This window comes from Anser cygnoides, chromosome 4 (assembly GCF_040182565.1).
Source record: "Anser cygnoides isolate HZ-2024a breed goose chromosome 4, Taihu_goose_T2T_genome, whole genome shotgun sequence".
NCBI lineage: Eukaryota > Metazoa > Chordata > Aves > Anseriformes > Anatidae > Anser > Anser cygnoides.
In genome coordinates this window covers 18282079-18300056 of record NC_089876.1, presented here as the reverse complement: position 1 = coordinate 18300056, position 17978 = coordinate 18282079, and the positions used below count along the sequence as shown (strand labels likewise).

Here is a 17978-nt window from a genome sequence, read left to right as displayed (position 1 = left end):
TTTAAAGTAGGTGCTGCCAGTTCTTGTAATTCGGTTGCAAGTTAGATGACAGTTCTTTTATTAATCTCACACATACTGGAGGCAAAGAACGCACTGAGAACTTCTACTGTCATTGGCACAAAGGCATTTGGGCCTGGCCAGCCTGGCTGCTTAGAAAAGTGCAAAAATGACCCAACACCCAGAAAAGCAGTCTCGAGAGTATAATGAAAAGACTCATTGTAGATATGGTGTTTCTGTTTGTTTAACCTGTGAGATTGATGATATTGAAATGACTTTTTCCATCTTTTGGCTCCTTGGCTGTGAAGTGGGAGTAACAGTTGCTTGTTTTTACCGGGATGACCTGAGGAGGACAGATGAATTAAGAGGGCAAGACATCATGACAACAAAGGCCATTTAGCACCCAGGCACAGGATAACCCTTTTTCCATGAGGCATGAGTGGAAACAGCCCCTTGTGGACAACCGAGGATCCAGAGCAGGGGACGGGAGATGAGGCACACGTGCATAGCAACGAGGGGAACGGCGCCCACAAAGCACCACCATCCCCCACAGCGCTGGGAAGGGGGCACTCCCCCAGACAGGGCGCTCGCAGGAGGAAGGCACCGACGGCAGGCAGTGCCCCACAGCGGCAGAAGGGCGGCCGGGGGTTCCCCCGAGGAGGCGCTCACACGCCGGGGAGGCACCACGGCTCTCCCGGGGGCAGCAGCACCTCCCCACCCCGTCCCCTCAGCCGGCGAGGCGCAGGCGCGCTGGAGGCCGCCCAGGCGGCGGCGCTTGCGCGGTCAGGCCGAGGCCCGGCGGGGGGCGCCGGCCGCGGGGTTCCGACACCGGCGGAAGGCGGCGCTGCTGCCGCTGCCGCCGCTCGGAGCCCGCCCGGCCCCGACACAAAGGCGAGGGCGGATGCGGCAGCGGTGGCGGCTCCTGCCCGCCCGCAGCCCCCTCCCGACGCCCCATGGCGGCAGCGCCCCCAGGGAGCTAGGCCACGGCGAGCTGCGGCGCCCAGCTCGCTGCTCTCCCCCCGGGGCTCCTGCGGGAGGAGCGGGGCCCTGAGCGCCCCGCGCGGCCCCGCCATGCTGCCCCCGGGCCGCCGCGCACCCTGCCGCCCGCCTCGGCCCCGCCGCCGCCGCCGGCCGGCCCGGCTGCTGGCCGCGCTGCTGCTGCTGCTGCTCCCGGCGGTGCTGGGGGGCGGCGGTGGTGGCGCCGCGCTGCCCCCGGGCTGTAAGTACGACGGGCGCCCCAAGAGCGCCGGGAAGGCGGCCGGGGCGGCGGGCGGCGGCCCCGTGGAGATGAAGGTGGTGTGCAGCAACCTGCAGCTCGCCCGGGTGCTGCCTCCCGAGGCGCTGCCCAACCGCACGGTCACGCTGTGAGTACGGGCGGTGGGGGGGGGACCGATGTGGGGGGGGGGGAAGGGTCTGTGCTGGGGCTGCCTGGGAACTCCGGCGTCGTTTTATCCCGCGAAGAGTCGCCTTTAAACTTCTAAAGAGCTCTGTGGTGTATTTCTTTCTTAATTTTGAACTTTCTCTCAGGGGAAAGCCAGCCTCGGAGGACCGTGGTTGTGTCCACCGAGCGTGAGTAGGGAGCGTGAGCCGCGCGGTGCGTGGCAGGCAGGGAGCTTGGCGGTAACAAATATTGTCACACAGCCAAAGGGACTTAGTTTGTTTCTTAGGAAAACGTCAGTTTACTTTCAGGTAACAGTAGGCGTGTTGTTTTTACCTGGACTTAATCCTGGCTCGTCCGTTTGAATAACAAGTTCAAACTGGGTGTGCAGCTTACTCCAGAGTAAGAAGTGTATTGCTGCTCATCTAAAGAGCATGCACATGTAAACGAAGGATATGCAAGTTGTTTTTTTCTTCTCCTTGAGACGTTCACCAGGCTCTATAGCAAAGAAGATATGCAGCAACACTGAACCTCATCAGTGGATGGCCCAAAAAGTGCAACCTGTGTTCATTTTTTTAAGGAGCCTCTGCAATTATGGGAAGGTTCAAGTGCAACAAAGTAGCACGCAAGGAAGTTTATGAAAAGAAACTCTATTATGAGGTCTAGCATAAGATACCTATTTGTTTGACAGGAAATCACAGGTTTGAAAGATCTAGAAATAATTGGAGTTTAATATGCTTATGTTATGAGAACAACAGTTTGACTTGTCTTTGTGAACTTCGGCAGCGCTAAACACGAAGGAAGGGCTTCTTTGGGAAGTTACGGTGAGATGTATATGCCAGTCCCGTGGATGTGGACCTATGAGAAAGGGGAAGAACAAAAAAGGGAGATGATCAAGGCCAAAGTAGTTATGCTCAGCTTGTCAGTATGTAAGGGCTCAGAGAATATTTCTAAATGACCTGTTAGAAGCGACCAGAAATATTGATGTGTGAAGTTTCTGAAGTCGACAAGAAAGCAAAAGGTGAAAGGTGACAGCTGTTTGATCAACAAATTCATTTTAGTCTTTTTTAGCTGTAAGAGATTTGCAGCTGATTAGCTGTTAAGCATATAGCATTCACAAAAAAAAAAGATAAAAGTATTTCTTAGTCTGGGTGATATGCAGAAGTTGGCAGTGGGGATCTTTTGATTCAAAAAAGTTTGGAATCACAGCTGTGATTGCTGTGAAAGACAAGCAGATATCAAATACAGTAGCCTTGCTGTGAATGGACCTTTGTTCATAATTGTAGTCACAGAAGAATTTGGAAGAATGGTTCATCTTTCATCTTGATTCTTCATACTCCTTCATTATCTAGAGTGTATCTAGAGCATATCTACATACAGTAATTAGTTGCTTTCACTTTTAACTGGCCTTTGAAGATTATGATAACTTCTGAAACATTTTTTCACTTAAATACTCTTAAACTTTTAATAGACTTAGCAAGAACATGTTTTTCCATTGTTTACTCTAGTAAGTATCATAACTATGTTGATACAATCAATGTGAACACATACTTTGAAGTTTTACTTAAATATAAGGCAAAGATTATTAAACCAATACTCTTTTCTAAGAGACCAGACACAGTAAGTGTTGTGGTTTGGGATCTTTCAAGTTTGTTCAGTTCTGAGGCGTGACTTTCCATATCACTTTTCCTGAATCAGTGTTAACCTGGTTAGAAGATTCTGGTGATTTGTGAAGTGGGTTGCCATGTGCCATTATGTGCCATTTCAATACCGTGTTGATTAGTGATGGCTGGGTTAATTGTTACCTAATTGTCTGCCAAAATTTCTTGCTTTTTTTTTTTCCCTCCAAGCTGATACTTAGAACTGCAATACTTGGTGGGAAGGGTTGTCTGATTAGAGTCAAACTGCCCTAAGTTATCTTGAATCTTGATTCTTGTGGGAACCTTCTATTAAGATAAATACTAGTTCTGTTATAGCTTTTTGGATTAGTGGATTGCTGTAGAGATAAGTAGCTGAAAATAGGTTACTGTTGTGTAGATCAGCTGCGTTTTAATTCAGTTAATTTTCTTTTATGTTGACTCTTAATTTGCAGAAAGCAATCATATATAAAGACTTTTATAAAGTTTTATAATTTATTACACTTCTGTGAGTGAGCTAGAAGGGGCTCAAATTTAGTGATTATATTCTTCTTGGAGATCCCGCTTCCATCTTCATCACCGGTCAAACTCTTAGACATTCAGTGGGTGAGATGCTGTGCATTTAGCATGCATATTTCAGTATTTTTCCTCTAATTAAACATTTATGAGGATAAAACTCACTAAAAAGTAAGGAAGGAAGAAAAATAGTGGAAATAAGGATAAATGAGTAGCATCATAGGATGTTGGCCAGGCTTTTGTAGGTGGCAGTTAACACTGGTATTGGTAAGTTTGGCAAGGTCACTTAAATTATGAAGTGCTTGGCATTTGTTTGCCACAAAAGCTTTCATTGCTTGTAATTTAGGTCTGTACTAGTTATGGTTGGTTAGAATATTTAGTTACAATTCAGGAAGAAATATCCTAACTTGATTTCAATTAATAAAGGACAAAGTAAATTTGCTTTATGGTTTAAGAAGGAAAGCAACTGCTGAAGGAAGAACATTAAAGTATGGAGAGGTGTGTACAGGAGAATAAGTAGTGTTTAGGATTTAAAACTGTACTGTAAACTGAGATTCGTTTAGAATCTAATTAGAATTAGCTAGTGCTTTACAAAGCAGTAACTCAAATTCACTATGGAATTTGACCTCTAGTTATGGTTATAGTTAGTCCCTAAGGAAGGGACTGACTATTTTGTAGCCTTATATAATAAAAATGATTGGGATGCAAATGAAGGGTGGTGTACCTACAGTAACATCCAGAGATGGCTTTGACCTTTGTAGTTTAACCGGCCAGATGAGATGCTTTTGGTGTGAAGATAATATAACTGGGTGAATGTAGCTATGTGCTTTTGTCTACTGTGTTTCACTAGATACTGAAGTCAGTGCCATGATTCACATTTAAGTAAGGAGCACGCTATATTCACGTATACTCATGAGATAAGATAACTATTGCTGTTCTTTCTTTGATGCAAGCTCAAATGATGATCTCATAGCTTGTTCTGTGAAAGGGAACGTGTAATCCCACTGAAGACAAGCCAATGAAGTCATAATCCTTGTTGAGAATTTTGGTTACTGGTTACATATAGGTTATGCTATAGGAATCTAAATAAACAGAGGAAAAGCATTTATGTTCAGTAAAGAACTGTTACTGAAATAGGAGCCTTACTGGTCTGCAACTTTGCTTACCCACCTACTCTGATAGGAACGTGAGTATCAGTGTTGGCACTTACAAGCATTAGGGTTTACAAGCCAGAACATTAGTCTGGATTTGTGTTCAGAACCGTCCAAAGATATGGTTAACTGGATTGCTGTTAAGAAACATCTTAAAATGTCACACTTCTTACCCAGCTTCTAAATATAACCATATTGAACTGTATCCATTAAGCATCTGAAAGGCATATTTTTTTTTAGCCTTTCAGGTACTTCCAAAGCCTTTCCATTTTTGTAACACAAATTCTTATACTCCCAGATTTTCAAAGCAAAGGTCACTCATATCACAAGGAGTCATTCCTATCACAGTGTGCGATGACATTGTAATTACATTAATTATGTGTAGTTACATGAGTAATTTTTTCCTACTTGCAGTAAAGGACTTCAAGTTTTTAAAATAAAGCACATTATTATTATGTAGTGACTTTTATATTCATAATTTTTTATACTCCTTTTTTGAGGCATTGTCTGATGCTTTGCTAAACTGTTTTGATTTCACTTGCTTTATTTAGTTGAGCATTTCTTTATTACGTCTTAGAAAAAGACGTTCATTACCAAAAAATTGACAAACGGGAAATACAGGCATAGTAAGTGTATTCCGTGGAAGTTTGCTTCTTTTTTTAAAGTACATTTGCATTATTAATTTGAATGGTTCTCTTGACAGCTAATCCCTTTTTTGTTGAAGTAGTCTGTCTGGGACTGTTGTAAGTGCTCTGTACTAATAGCTGATAACATTTTTTGAAGACACAAAAGGCTAATAACTCCCAGGGAGACGTATCTTAACACTTTCTTCAGCCAGTGGATGCATGGACTGTGTAAAAATGTTTTCCTCAAGAACATGTGGCAGAGCAGAGACAGTACAGTACTTGAGAATTGTCATATCCATAGTTTAGTCATTCGTAAGTACTTGTGCATGTCCATCTACCAGTGGCATCCAACCTGGAAAAATCGGTAGTGATACTTCATTATCTGTTAGGCTTATACACAAAACAATAGGTAAATACTGAAGAAGTCTACTAGAATACATCTTTCTCTTTATTGAGAAGATAGCAATCCACAATCAAAATCAAACTAATATTTTGCCATATACCCTGTTTCAAAACTGATATATTATTGTGAGGTTATTATTATAGGACATTGAAAATACATAGTATTCTTTTATGACCGTGTATGCCTACGTATATATTTGAGCATTGCAAGAAAACTAAGGTCACAATTTGAACAGCTTCTTCATCTAATTTGTAGTATTTTGTTCTGCCTAAATAACTACTGAACTTCTGAAGGCATCATCGTGTAATTATGTGCACACTGGGACAACCACTCAGTTTTGCATAGTGTGTTGTTGTTTCTTCTCGTGTAGTAGTAATGTCTTCAACGTAGATGGTGGGTTGTAATTGGTAATAATCTTCATGTGATAATGATTATATAAATACTGATTTTTTTTTGAGATTCTTGTATACAAATGTGCTTGAATTGTTTTAGGTGGCTTTCAAAAAGAGGTCATTGTTCTTTTAATTAAATACATGAAGTAATTAGAAATATGTCTTTTTATCATAAATACAACTGTAGTCGATGGTTACAAGTCTGAGTCTCAGAGTTTAAAAAAAAAGGCAGGAGGACAGAGGTAAGTTATGCAAAATTCTGCAGAGCAAATTTAAAATTTTGTAATGAGGCCAAATTCAATTTCTAATTTTTTTTGGAGAAAAATATTTATATAGAATTGCCCAGAACCTTTTATTGCCCATGAGGATATCCATGAAAGCAACACCTTTTATATGTTCCATAACCTTTCAGTAAATGTCAGATGTTCATTGTGTTGTGCAGTGTTTAGCCTCAAAAAGTGGTGTTTTCATTTTCAGGATTAATACTTTTTAATTCTTTTATTGTGGACTTTATTGATCAGTAGTATGCCTGGTTTTGTTTGTTCTGCAAATCTGCAAAACCGTAGAACTTTGCATTTGAAAGTTAAAGGAATGTAAATAGATTTTGTGCTGCATTGTTGAATGAAGAATGAACAACTGCATGTCTTGTTCCTTCTTGCTTGCAGTTTGTTCATGTTTCAAATGTTATTGTTGTAATTTTAAATAAGTATGGAGATGTAAGATTAGATTTTTCAGAATTTGAATGTATGTACTTGCATGGGCCAGATAAGTTGCAAATTCATGGTTTTGCCATTACTGTTTTATTTAGTCTTTATCTTGACTGTTATAGTCTCTATAATTTTCAAATCTATGTGGTTTAAGTGCATTCATTGTACTAGTAGTTAATCCATGCAGATTAAAACCAGTTGAGCATTTCTTTTCATTATTAATAGTAAATTGTTTTAAATTTAAGAACTTCAGAGAAGATAATGAAAATACTTATATTACTTATATTACTTATATTTTGCTTTCTGCGATGAAATAATTGATGAATTTTAAAAATGTTGTAAAATCAGAGAGAAACCATCTGTTAAATATCTGAAAGATTTAACAGTAAACAAGTGAGAGAATTTTATTTTCACCTTTGGATTTCATGGTGTAGCTGTTTAGCTGGGAAAACTACCATGTCTTGCTGCGCTTATATTCCTGCAGTGGCCATTAATTGCTGTTTCCATGGATTGCCCTGTTGTGGCTCCTCCGACAGTGATGTCCAGATACCTGCCCTGTGGATATCCATGCTGCCCCGGAGTGAGGGGGAAGGAAGGGCTGTAGGAACGGAGGCAGAAAGCTGTTGCTGGCAGCTGGGGAGGACCTGGGGTGTCAGGGAGAGTTTCTTGGGATGGATTTGTTGGTTATGGAGTTGGGAAATCAGACTTTGGATGGAATGGAAGGTAGGGTAAGTAAGGTGCTGAAGGGGGTGTATGGGTGGTTTAGTGAGACAGAAGCAAGAATTTTTGGAAAGTCAGCAGCTATGGAGGAAATCTGGGTAGGATTAGTAACAGGTTGCCTGTAGGATGGGGATCATATAACAATGTCTCGGAAAACTGTTCTGGTATTGTCCACATGATGTGTTTCCATCTGAGGAGATGAACGTAGACTTTCTCTGTCAGAAAAGAGGGCTCATTATGAGTTAACCCTTGTTAAAGAACAGGTCTTACCATGAAACTTAGCATCAGGCAGAATTTACAAATTGTGCCCTGATTTCTAAAATCATCCAGTAAGATGTCTGGAGGATTTTAGCCCATTTAATACCTCAAATTTGTTTCAGGGTGACAGCCTCTGCTGTTGACAGGCATTTACGCAAATGCTTAAAACTGTGCCGATGGTCTCGTTAAAGAGACCCCTGCCTGTTTCCTTGCGCAGGCGTTCCAGCTCCGTGCTGCAGACTGGGGGTCCCCTTCCTGCCCCCCCCCCCGCTTTTGGCAGGGGGCTGGTGTAGTGTGAGGGAGAGGGGAGCGGGGTCTCCCCACTGCTGGCAGGCAGTGACGCCCCGTTGAGCTGCTTCTCAGGTGCCGGCCGGGCCGCTCTGGGGCCTTTCCTCACTGCTGTGCTGTGTCTGGCTCCACGTGGAGTCAGTTTGGGGAGCTAAATTGTCCAAAAGCTGTTGACTTCTATAGTATTAAGGTATAAATTTTTGTGAAAATGTGTCTTCGTGTGTTAGGAGTTGACAGGAAGTACTTGCTAACATGTCTAGACAAATCATGTCTAGACAAAGCACTTTCTTATCAGGTAATATGTGCGCGTTGGAAATATAAATACGTGACACTGTGGGCTTGACAGCATGGGCTATAATTACTGCTTCTGCGATAGGGCGTACAGAACATTTAGGCTGTAACAGCTTAAGCTGGGAGGGTCTGGCTAGACTTGGGTGTCTGCGGTATTTCCCATGAAGTGAGCTCTTCTGGTGCATGTATGTGTGGAGCTTGAAGGGGTAGGGTACGCTTGAACTAAACTGCAAGGGAGAATCCTAAAAAGTGTATAGCTGCTGGCTAAGAAGTGGGAAAGCCAGGAAAAGGGAGAGGAATAAGACAGGAGGGTTGCCACAGAAAAAGTCAGTCGTCTCTTAAACTGATGCAGTTGCTACAGATACGGGGAGGGGAGGAGAGAATTTGGAGGAAGCTCTGGGAACATTGTGGTCACAAGGGTTAGGTTGCCAGTGCTTTTGGTTAGCTTTAGGACTGGCAACATGGAGTTAGTGTTGGAAAAAAAATAGACGTTGCTGTGTTCTCTTGACTTTTCCATCTTATCCTAGGTTGAAAAATTGAAGTACTGGAAAGAGAGGTTTGGTTGTTAAGCTTATAATTTCGCAAGCATTTCTCTTCATGGTAGTGTGATTTTTCAGCAACATTGGTACTCATTCTTGCATTCTGCTTTATCCCTCAGTTGTGTTATTTTTCCAAGATTTCTTTCATTTAGTATTTTTTTGATTAGAAAATTAATTGAGGTAGTCCAGTGATTGCACTGTATTTCACTGGAAATTAAGAATTCTGTCCTTAAAGGTAATAAAGAATGTGGCAGCACACTATCAGGAAAAAGTCTTGAATAGCAGTGCACAAAATGAGCATCATTCCTTTTGTAAATTAATGATACAGGGATTGTGCAGAAAAAAAAATGGTCTGTCATTATATCGTATAAAGTTAGTATGTTCCTGGTTTAAAAAAAGAAAGATAAATAGATACAGGTGTAATTCAGTAACCTCATTAGTTTAGTGTTTTAGTTTACAATGTTAATATTGCCTAATGTGCATAATAGTAAGATAGCACAGATCTTTTTACCTGTTACAAACTTGTATTTTGGAAATGTTTCATTGCTAAACTTCCTCATATATATTTATATATAAAAAATATAAAAAATTGGAAAATGCTCTCTGCTTTAGTAGAGGCTTTAGAAAGATTCATCGTTCTTTTTCTGTATAACAGCTTGTAGAATGTTTTCATTTCAGGGATTACTTTTAAGCAAGTACTGTTCAAGTTCTGCTCAGTGTATTACTTAATGTTTCTTTACCTTTGACACCAGTAGTTTGCTAGAAGGCAAAGTACTAACTGTGCAAAATTCAGTTTTTATGTCCTTGTTAAATCACAGTTTCTACAAGATAAACTTTGATAAATATATTTATTTTTGCACATTCACTGCTTTCAACAGAAAGCATTTTTCTTGGTTGTACCGATGGTTATTTTAGTCCATTTTTTGCTGGTGGTCACTTTCCTAGTCCTTAAGAGTATACAACCACCACTGTGAAATGATTTGCTCTATTTTCTGCTTCCTGGCTTGCTGTTGGACTCTCTTAAATTTTGTTCTGGAAGCTACTTCAACGTTCAGCTACAAGTTACTGTCTCCCAGTCTTCATACTTCTTGGAGGCCATTTTGACTATTTTGTAATAATGTTAATGGATGTTAATGTGTAATTTAGTAATATCCTATGAAAGGGATTCATTTGTGAAGTTTGGAGATGTATTCTAAATTCCTGATTAGTTGACTTCTGTTGTAATAATGGTTGTTTTATTGCTGACAAGCCAAAATTGTTTTATAGAACAAAACTTTTTTCACTTAGTGTTTTATTACCTCATTCTAAAGGTAAAAATAGAACAAGCCTTGATTTTTTTTTTTCTTCTCTGTCATAAAGAAGTGGCTGATTACATCACATTTAATAGCTGCTGTTAAGTAATTGCATAAAGTAGATCCACATCTCAGTTTGTGTTCTTACATAAGGGTTGGACAGTGGAAAAGCAAAATGCGTTTCTTCCAAGCAGGTACTGTTGATCGTTTGAAAAACAAAACAAAAAACACGCCCCAAATCTAAACCAGAAAAAACAAACCAACCAACAGAAAAACAGTGACTCTAAACTGGAGCTTATGAGATGTATGGAAATCGGCATCAGTTATGTGTGAGGTCACTTCTTTAAGAAGAGTTGAACAAGAAGGGGTTGAGTGGAGTGTGCACTCATGCTCATTTTCCCACTCACCTTCTTAACGATGCACAAGTTCAGGTATTTTTGCCTCTTAGGAAGAATTATGGTCTTAAACTAATAAATTAAAATTATTATTGATCACAAAATAATTGTGTCTAAGTGGTACATAATAGTTCATTTCACTGCACATTAATGCACAGGAATTGTAAAAGTGGATATAAAATGTCTACTTTGAGGTGAATGCTTTATTGTGTTTTGTCATCTTATGCTACATCCCTAAACACTTCTAATAACATATAGACTAAATATATTAATAGCAAGTTTAAGCTGCATTTTTTAAAGATTACACTTACAACATTAAGTGTGATGAAATGTCTTACGTTATATGGAGTGTTATAAAATCTGTCATTTATTGTACTAAACCTTTATGGTTAAGCAACTAACAGCCTCTGCAGAAAAAATACTAAATCAGGCTGACTATAATTTGTACATCACACTCCAGAGAGAAATTTACCTAGTGAACAGATATTCAGAGGCTTCTACTTTAGGCCTTTTATTTTATAGGCAATGTCAGAAAACTGATTATTTATTTACAGAATTGTAATTTTTATTTCATTTAAATTTAGTTCAGTTGGTTATAGCTACTTCTGAAGAGGTTTCTGCTCCATTTTGAATAGCTATTTTTTCCTGGAAAAAGTATAGGTAAAATCAATATTTCATGAAATGAAGTCAGTTATAACTAAAACAGAAAAGATTTCTGTGCCACTAAAGATTGTAGTTTGTTTGCTTGTGTCGACTTCGATGTTTTCTGTTTGACCCTCATGTTTTTTCTTTTCATTTTATTTGTAAACATTTTTTTCTGCTGCAGCTGTTATGCCTTATGCTCAGTTTGCATTAAGTAATAATTTTTTATAAGCTTCTTTGTTCATTTCTTTTTATTCCATTTTTTTCCTGCGTGTTTCTGGAACCAGGATGGATGTTGAAATAAAGATGTACTTTCCTGTAGGTTTAGCTAGATGGTTTAGATTTGCAAAATGAATCCTGTACCTGCCTTTCTACTTACTGTCTAGGTTGAATCCTTTCTCTCTTTGAATAGAAGTAAAAGTATTTTCAAAGGTTTTAGGGTATGTGATTTTAATGCTTCAGTTAAGTATTAATAGTTTTGCAGGCATTCTGTGTTGAAGATAGATTTAAAAAAAAATAAAATCTTTTTGCTGTTAAAAATGTCTGCATTCTGCCTTGCCAAATTTCAGCCTTTTCAGCCTCTGTATTTCTGTTCTGCGTTGGATCTTCCTTGATGCAAGGACTCCTTGAAATACCTGCTGATTTCTGAAAAGATTACCCTTGTTTCCTTGATTTGTTTGTCTGTCTTAAAAAAAAAAACTCTCTGCGTGTTTTCATTTGTTTGGTCAACTAGGTTATCATAGATGCAGCCAAGGTGCAGTTTTCCTTCTTTCCTATAACTTATGCATCTGACTCTGGAACTGTATTTTTGCAAGAGCAGACTTTCTTAGCTGACACTCTAGTGGATGTTACAGACATAGGCACACATACCAGCATATTACTAAAAGTAAGTATTTTTCTTATCCTTTCACCTTTCCGCCGTTGATCAGTTTCCACACAGGACTGGCTGACTCTGTAGAGCACTATGTTGATCGCAGTTCTGCAACTGACATGTAATTGTTCATGTAATTGACATGACACCTCTTGAAAGTTCCCTGGGGTGTTTGTTTAACGAACGTTGCTTATGGAGCAGTGGGCACCAGGGATGGCTTTCGATGGGCTGCTGAAATATGTGGTATGGGTGGAAGAGAAGGAGAAAGAACAGGATCTCCTCCTTTTAGCATCAGAACTGTTACCTTGGTTGAATGATTCAATATTAACTTCAAGAGTTTTCAAACCTTCTGCCTGTCAGATTGGAAATTGAAAGATTTTCACAAAAATTGTTCAGCTGTCTCAATTCTCTGCATGTGTGTGATCGAGAGAGATTGACTCAAAGCCAAAGCTTTGAGATGAAAATTGCCTTCACTGTTTGTCTAAACCATAGATGCTTGAGGCAATCTTTGAGAAACCTGGAGAAGAAAACTGCTTAATGCAATATATGGCTGTGTCAAAAAGGTGCTGTTTTCATAGACGGTATTTCTGTATTTTAGTTTTGTCTTATTCATGATGAGCTTTGAAGTACTAATGCTTGTCATCGGATAATAAATTTTATGCATTGGAGGAAAGGTGTGTATGTGTTTGTTTTTACTGCTACTGTAAAGGATATCTGAAAGATGTAGCAGACTGGAAAAAAATCTCCTAGTGGCAGTCGTTAGTGCTGAAGTAGTGTGATCCAGCCTGAAGATATAATTGGTGTAAGTGAAGAAGAGCACGGACATGCTGGATCTGCAAGACACATTTGATAGAGGATCTGTCAGAAATTGAAGTGACTGTAGCAGAAGTTATGGAACAAGCTGACAGTGAATAAATTTGCAGGATGAGCTGGTTTTCACTGGAGAGCTTTTAGAAGAACTTGGGGATGAAAAAGTCAAATGATGAATGTCTGAAGTCTTGCTCAGAATGAATTTGATTTCTGAAGGCTGGAGGGTGGCAAATACACTGCTGATTTTTAGAAGTGCACCAGTTTTGTGGAACTACATGCTTCCAAGTCTGATGTTTGCACTGGAAAAAGTGAGAGATATGCACCTTGGAAAACTTGTATCTGCTGTAAGTCAATGGTCAATTCTCTTGATGGAGTGGAGTCTTACAGACCTGTGTGTATGATGTATTTATTAATGACCTGTAAAAGAGGGTTGGGGGGGGGGGGGTGACAATTTGAGGCTGAGGGTAAATTGAAGAATTTCTGAAGAACTTTATGAAACTAACTGGGCAACAAATGGCAGAAGCAGCACACTAGAGAAGTAAAAATTGTGTTGGGAACAACAATGACAACAATTGTCTTCATATGTGAGATGATGGGCACTGAGATGATCAGAAAACTTCAGTTTTCAGTACAAGTGGTAAAGGCAGATCAGGTGTTAGGAATTGTTAAGAAAACCATAGGAAACAAAATAGAACATGCTTATGCCACCGTCTGAATTTGTGACTTGTCCATGTGTTGAGTACTACTTCAGTTATGGTACTTTTGTCTCAAAATATTTTGGGTTTAATAAAGCTGGAGAGAGCTCAGAAAAAGTTAGGAAGGCAAAAAATTACCTTTGTGTGAGAAGTAATTAATGAGTCTTCCATCTGGCAAGAGACAATCGAGGTTTTCTACATAATTGTGGGTGGTAAGGAGAGGGTAGGTGGGGAGTACTGTTCCCTTCCCTATAAAAAGTAGGGAGCACCAGCTGCAGGTGGTAGAAACAGTGATCCAAACAAATGAGATGAGGGGTTCCTTATGTAACAGTTCTGCACTGTGAAACCACCTTCTAAGGAGTGTTGTGGATACCAAAATGGCATTCATAAATGGTTTCAAAAGAAAAACAGGAAAATTTAGTGACTAGGATATAGAAAGCAGGACCTCCTAAGTAAGGAAGCCTCCAAGGAATTTCTTAGCTTAAGGATAAGTTGCATCTGCAGATGGCTGCTGGAGACAGGATACTTGGCTAGAGGGGGCTTAATAGAACCATATGATCAGGTTGGGAAAGACCTCCAAGATCGTCAAGTCCAACCATTAACTTAGCACAGCTTACCACTAAATAATGTCCCTGAGCACCACATCTACACATCTTTTGAATACCTCCAGGGATGGTGACTCAAACACTACCCTGGGCAGCCTGTTCCAATGCTTCACAACCTTTTCAATGAAGAAGTTTGTCTTAATGTCCAACCTGAACCTACCTTGGTGCGACTTGAGGCCACTTCCTCTTTTCCTATTGTTTGTTACTTAGGAGAAGAGACAGACTCTGACCCCACTGCAGCCTCCTTTTGAAGTAGTTGTAGAGAGTGATAAGGTCTCTCTGAACCTCCTGTTCAATAACCTTTGATCCAGTTATTTGTATGGAAGGGAAAACAGTACAGTGATCTGGTTCTTCAAGGGAAGAAGTAATGGATAGGCAGAATGCTTGCTGATGTCATTTAAAGGCGTCTTAAAAGAATTGCATTAGGTAGAAAGCTGAATAACTGAGGGAATGCTGGGACGTTAGGTACAAAAAAAAAGGAAATGGACAATGTCCTGTGTGTTTTGGAAAACCAAAATGGGTGCGACAGAACATCATGCTGAGTGTGTAAACTTGTTAGTTTTTTTAATACTGCACTTTCTATCACACCAGTTATAACGTTTCATTATGGTGATCCATAATGGTGTTTTTGGTGTTATAGTGATTCATACGGTGTTTTTTCTTTCACATGTTATGACATGAGCTTGCATGTTCCATAGGGCGCTTAACATAAAAAAATCTTCCTTCTTCCTGTGTGGTATTCGGGCAGTGCTGCTATATAGCTAGGTATTGTAGTTTGGTGTAAAGACTGCTAAGCAGAAAGATTGTTTAGAAGTCTTAGCACTAGAAGTGTGAGCTGCAGCAAATAATTTGTTATCAAATATGTAATATATTGTTCTTTTCTGTTCTTGTTTACAGAATTCTGAGTAACAATAAAATAACAGAGTTGAAGAATGGTTCCTTCTCTGGATTAAACCTTCTTGAAAGATTGTAAGTACTTCTTAAAAATCTGTTTTCACATTAAAAAAAAAAATAAATATATACTGTTTATTTCATTAATAGTTCTGGTAACAAGATATGTTCCCATTGTATTTTGATACAACTTCTTGTGATTACAGAGTTAATATAGTTAAGCATTTTCTTTATGAAAATGAATTTTATGTCATAGCCTAAAGGGAGCTTAGTAAAAGCTGTAATCCTGAAAACTAGGTGCAAGTGAAGAAAACGCAAAAACAGCAAAACAACAAACGCGCCCCCCTCCCAAAATAACACAAATCCAGCAAACAAAAACCTGTCCACTTTTTAAAGGGTGGTAATGAAATCTGACATTTTACAGGAAAGCTGTAGCTCATAACCCGATTTGGGTGAGATTAGGGCATTTCCAGTGGGTAGTTCACTGGAACGCTATGATGGACTGGACTTGTTTTCTTGTTGGCCTTATAATATGAAAACTTAGGTTGTAAAGAAAGCTGTTTAATTTCTTTTCTTATGAAGTGTCAAGCCCTCTATCAAAGAACTTCAAAGTATTTGTCTAGGGGAAACGGGTATATGACAGCCTCTAAAAGAGGCTGTATGCACTGTAGGTTTGTTACTGACATACATGTTAACAGTTTTGCGTGTTACTATACAGTCCATGTATATGCCAAATGTATGGGGAAAAATGGGAGTGAGTCTGATGGGAATAACCTCTTTGACACCTTTCGCTTCCTGTTTTCACTTTCCCTTTCAGATGATGTATTGCCTGTGGGATAAGAAGCGTTATAGCTTCTGTTACAGTCAGCTTTTTTTCCGGCTGGTAGAAGGTCAGGATTGGCAGGTTGATCTACCTGGGAGCAAGCAGAAACTTCAGAGATAGGGATTTTTCTAGGCCATTTGACTGGGAAGGTAGCCAGTTTCATAATAATCTTGCAACATCTAGGAAGAGTTCCAAAGGACTTTTGGCTTCAGGGGATTAAAAGAATTTTATTCATCCTCTGAAACTTGAAAGCTGCAATCCCAGTCACCTGGCCTAAATAAATTCAAATGCTACCACTGTTCCATCCCCCACATGCTAGGAGAAAGATCTGTCTCCTGCACTGACAGATGAGCTCTATTGTAGAAATAAGCCTTTGCGCCAAAGAAGCAAGGTTATCAGCAGGGACGGCATTCTGGATCTTTACACGTTATTTTGGCATCGTTGCTCTAGGTAATAAAAGCATCTGCTGACAGTTGTTAGTTGTTGAAACTCATTACAATTTTCAGACAGGAAATACTTGAAACTCTAATTAGTTTGAGGTGATCATTTACATTTGCTCTATGAATCCAAATCTTAATTTCATTTAATTTAATAACCCAGCTTTCTTCCATTTAATGCCTGTCATTTGTAAGGATTTTTAGGTTATTTTTATATCTCCTTTCAAGAAAAGGAAAATAAAGTAATAAGTAATCCATCATGTTTTGAACATTTAAAGTGATCTGGATAGGCAGTATTTAGATGGTATGGTGATGTAATTTGAATGAGATAACACACGGTGTACTAGTGTAGGAATTAATACACCAACAAATGATTATTGAGGGTAAGGTGTCTGCTTCGTAAAGGAAGGGATAACTGGCATGACGCTAGTCCTTAATGACCTCTCTTGTGTGTGTGCAAGACCTTATGAGGGGAAAGAAGTATTTAGAACAACAAATAAACTTCTCTGCTTTAAGTACTATTAAGACCTGCATCTAACTTTAGGACAGAGGGTAAGATTGTAACTGAAACAATTTTTCAAACTTAAATTAATAGTCATTCCCTTGAGACTATGTAGCATGCTCTCTTCCTGGGGAAACTGAACCTGACAAGGTACCCTTGCCCAGAGGAACCGTGAGTCTTCTGTGAGCTTTTCATCATTATATTTAGCAGTCCAAACGAAAGTATTGTACTGCAGTTGGTGTTTGAACAATTTAAAATAACACCTGACCTTTGAATTTCTCAACTTGAAAGTTTAGCCACTACCGTATTCTGGAAGGGTATCAAGGCATCATTATGTAACCGTAGTTCTTAATTCTGTCTTCTGTGAACTAGACAGTACTTGTTTACTTGTAAGCTCCGCTTCTAAAATTATTGCAAACAGTTTGAAGAATGATGATTATACATTTGTTTGAATTTATTCTGTAACCCCTTACGTGCTAACCTGGATTTAGAAATGATAATTTGAGAAAATAATAGAGAGCATTTCTCACACAGGTCTCAATGTGCCTCTTGAGTGTGCAAAATAAAAGATACACTGAAAGCTTAGCATAATTTATTTTTTTCCTACCTGAAAAGTTTGAGAAAGATTTACCCCCCTATTGATCATCCATCTGGAAACATCTATTGGTTATAATTCACCCTTGTTTCCTTCTCGATTTCCTTCTGTATATGTGATATTTTAATGTTATTGTTATTTTTGCTGTTGTAGGGGTTCTAGACTTGGCCATGACACCTTCCTTGTGATGAAAACAAGATACACAATTGTTGTCTTTTAAAAACTTCAGTTTTTACATTAGCTTTTGCTGACTGACAAGGTGAAACAGTCTGTTTTCTGTATTCTTTCAAGGAAATGAAAAGATAATATGGTATAATACTACATAAGAACATTCTTGCCATTACCTTGATATTGAAAGCTTTCTAAAATGTGGGAATTGTAATGGAGAATGTCTAAAAAAGATTAATGGGTGCTTCTGTGAAAGAGAATATTTTGATTTGTGTTGGAATTATGAATATCTGTGTACTGTATCCTCCAAAAATTCTCGTTAAATGTTGTTACCTCAGTAGTAACAGAG

General features: G+C 39.3%; 1 protein-coding gene across 1 annotated transcript in view; it reads left to right on the top strand.

Moving 5' to 3' along the window:
• Positions 1-417: 417 nt before the first annotated feature.
• The window catches only part of ADGRA3 (adhesion G protein-coupled receptor A3), a 54075-nt gene continuing 36514 nt past the window's right edge, over positions 418-17978 (top strand). Inside the window, exons 1-2 of the mRNA XM_066995716.1 lie at positions 418-1361; positions 15111-15182. Coding sequence (XP_066851817.1) covers positions 433-1361; positions 15111-15182 — 1001 coding nt within the window. The 5' untranslated portion in view covers positions 418-432. The remainder of the gene's footprint in view (positions 1362-15110; positions 15183-17978) is intronic.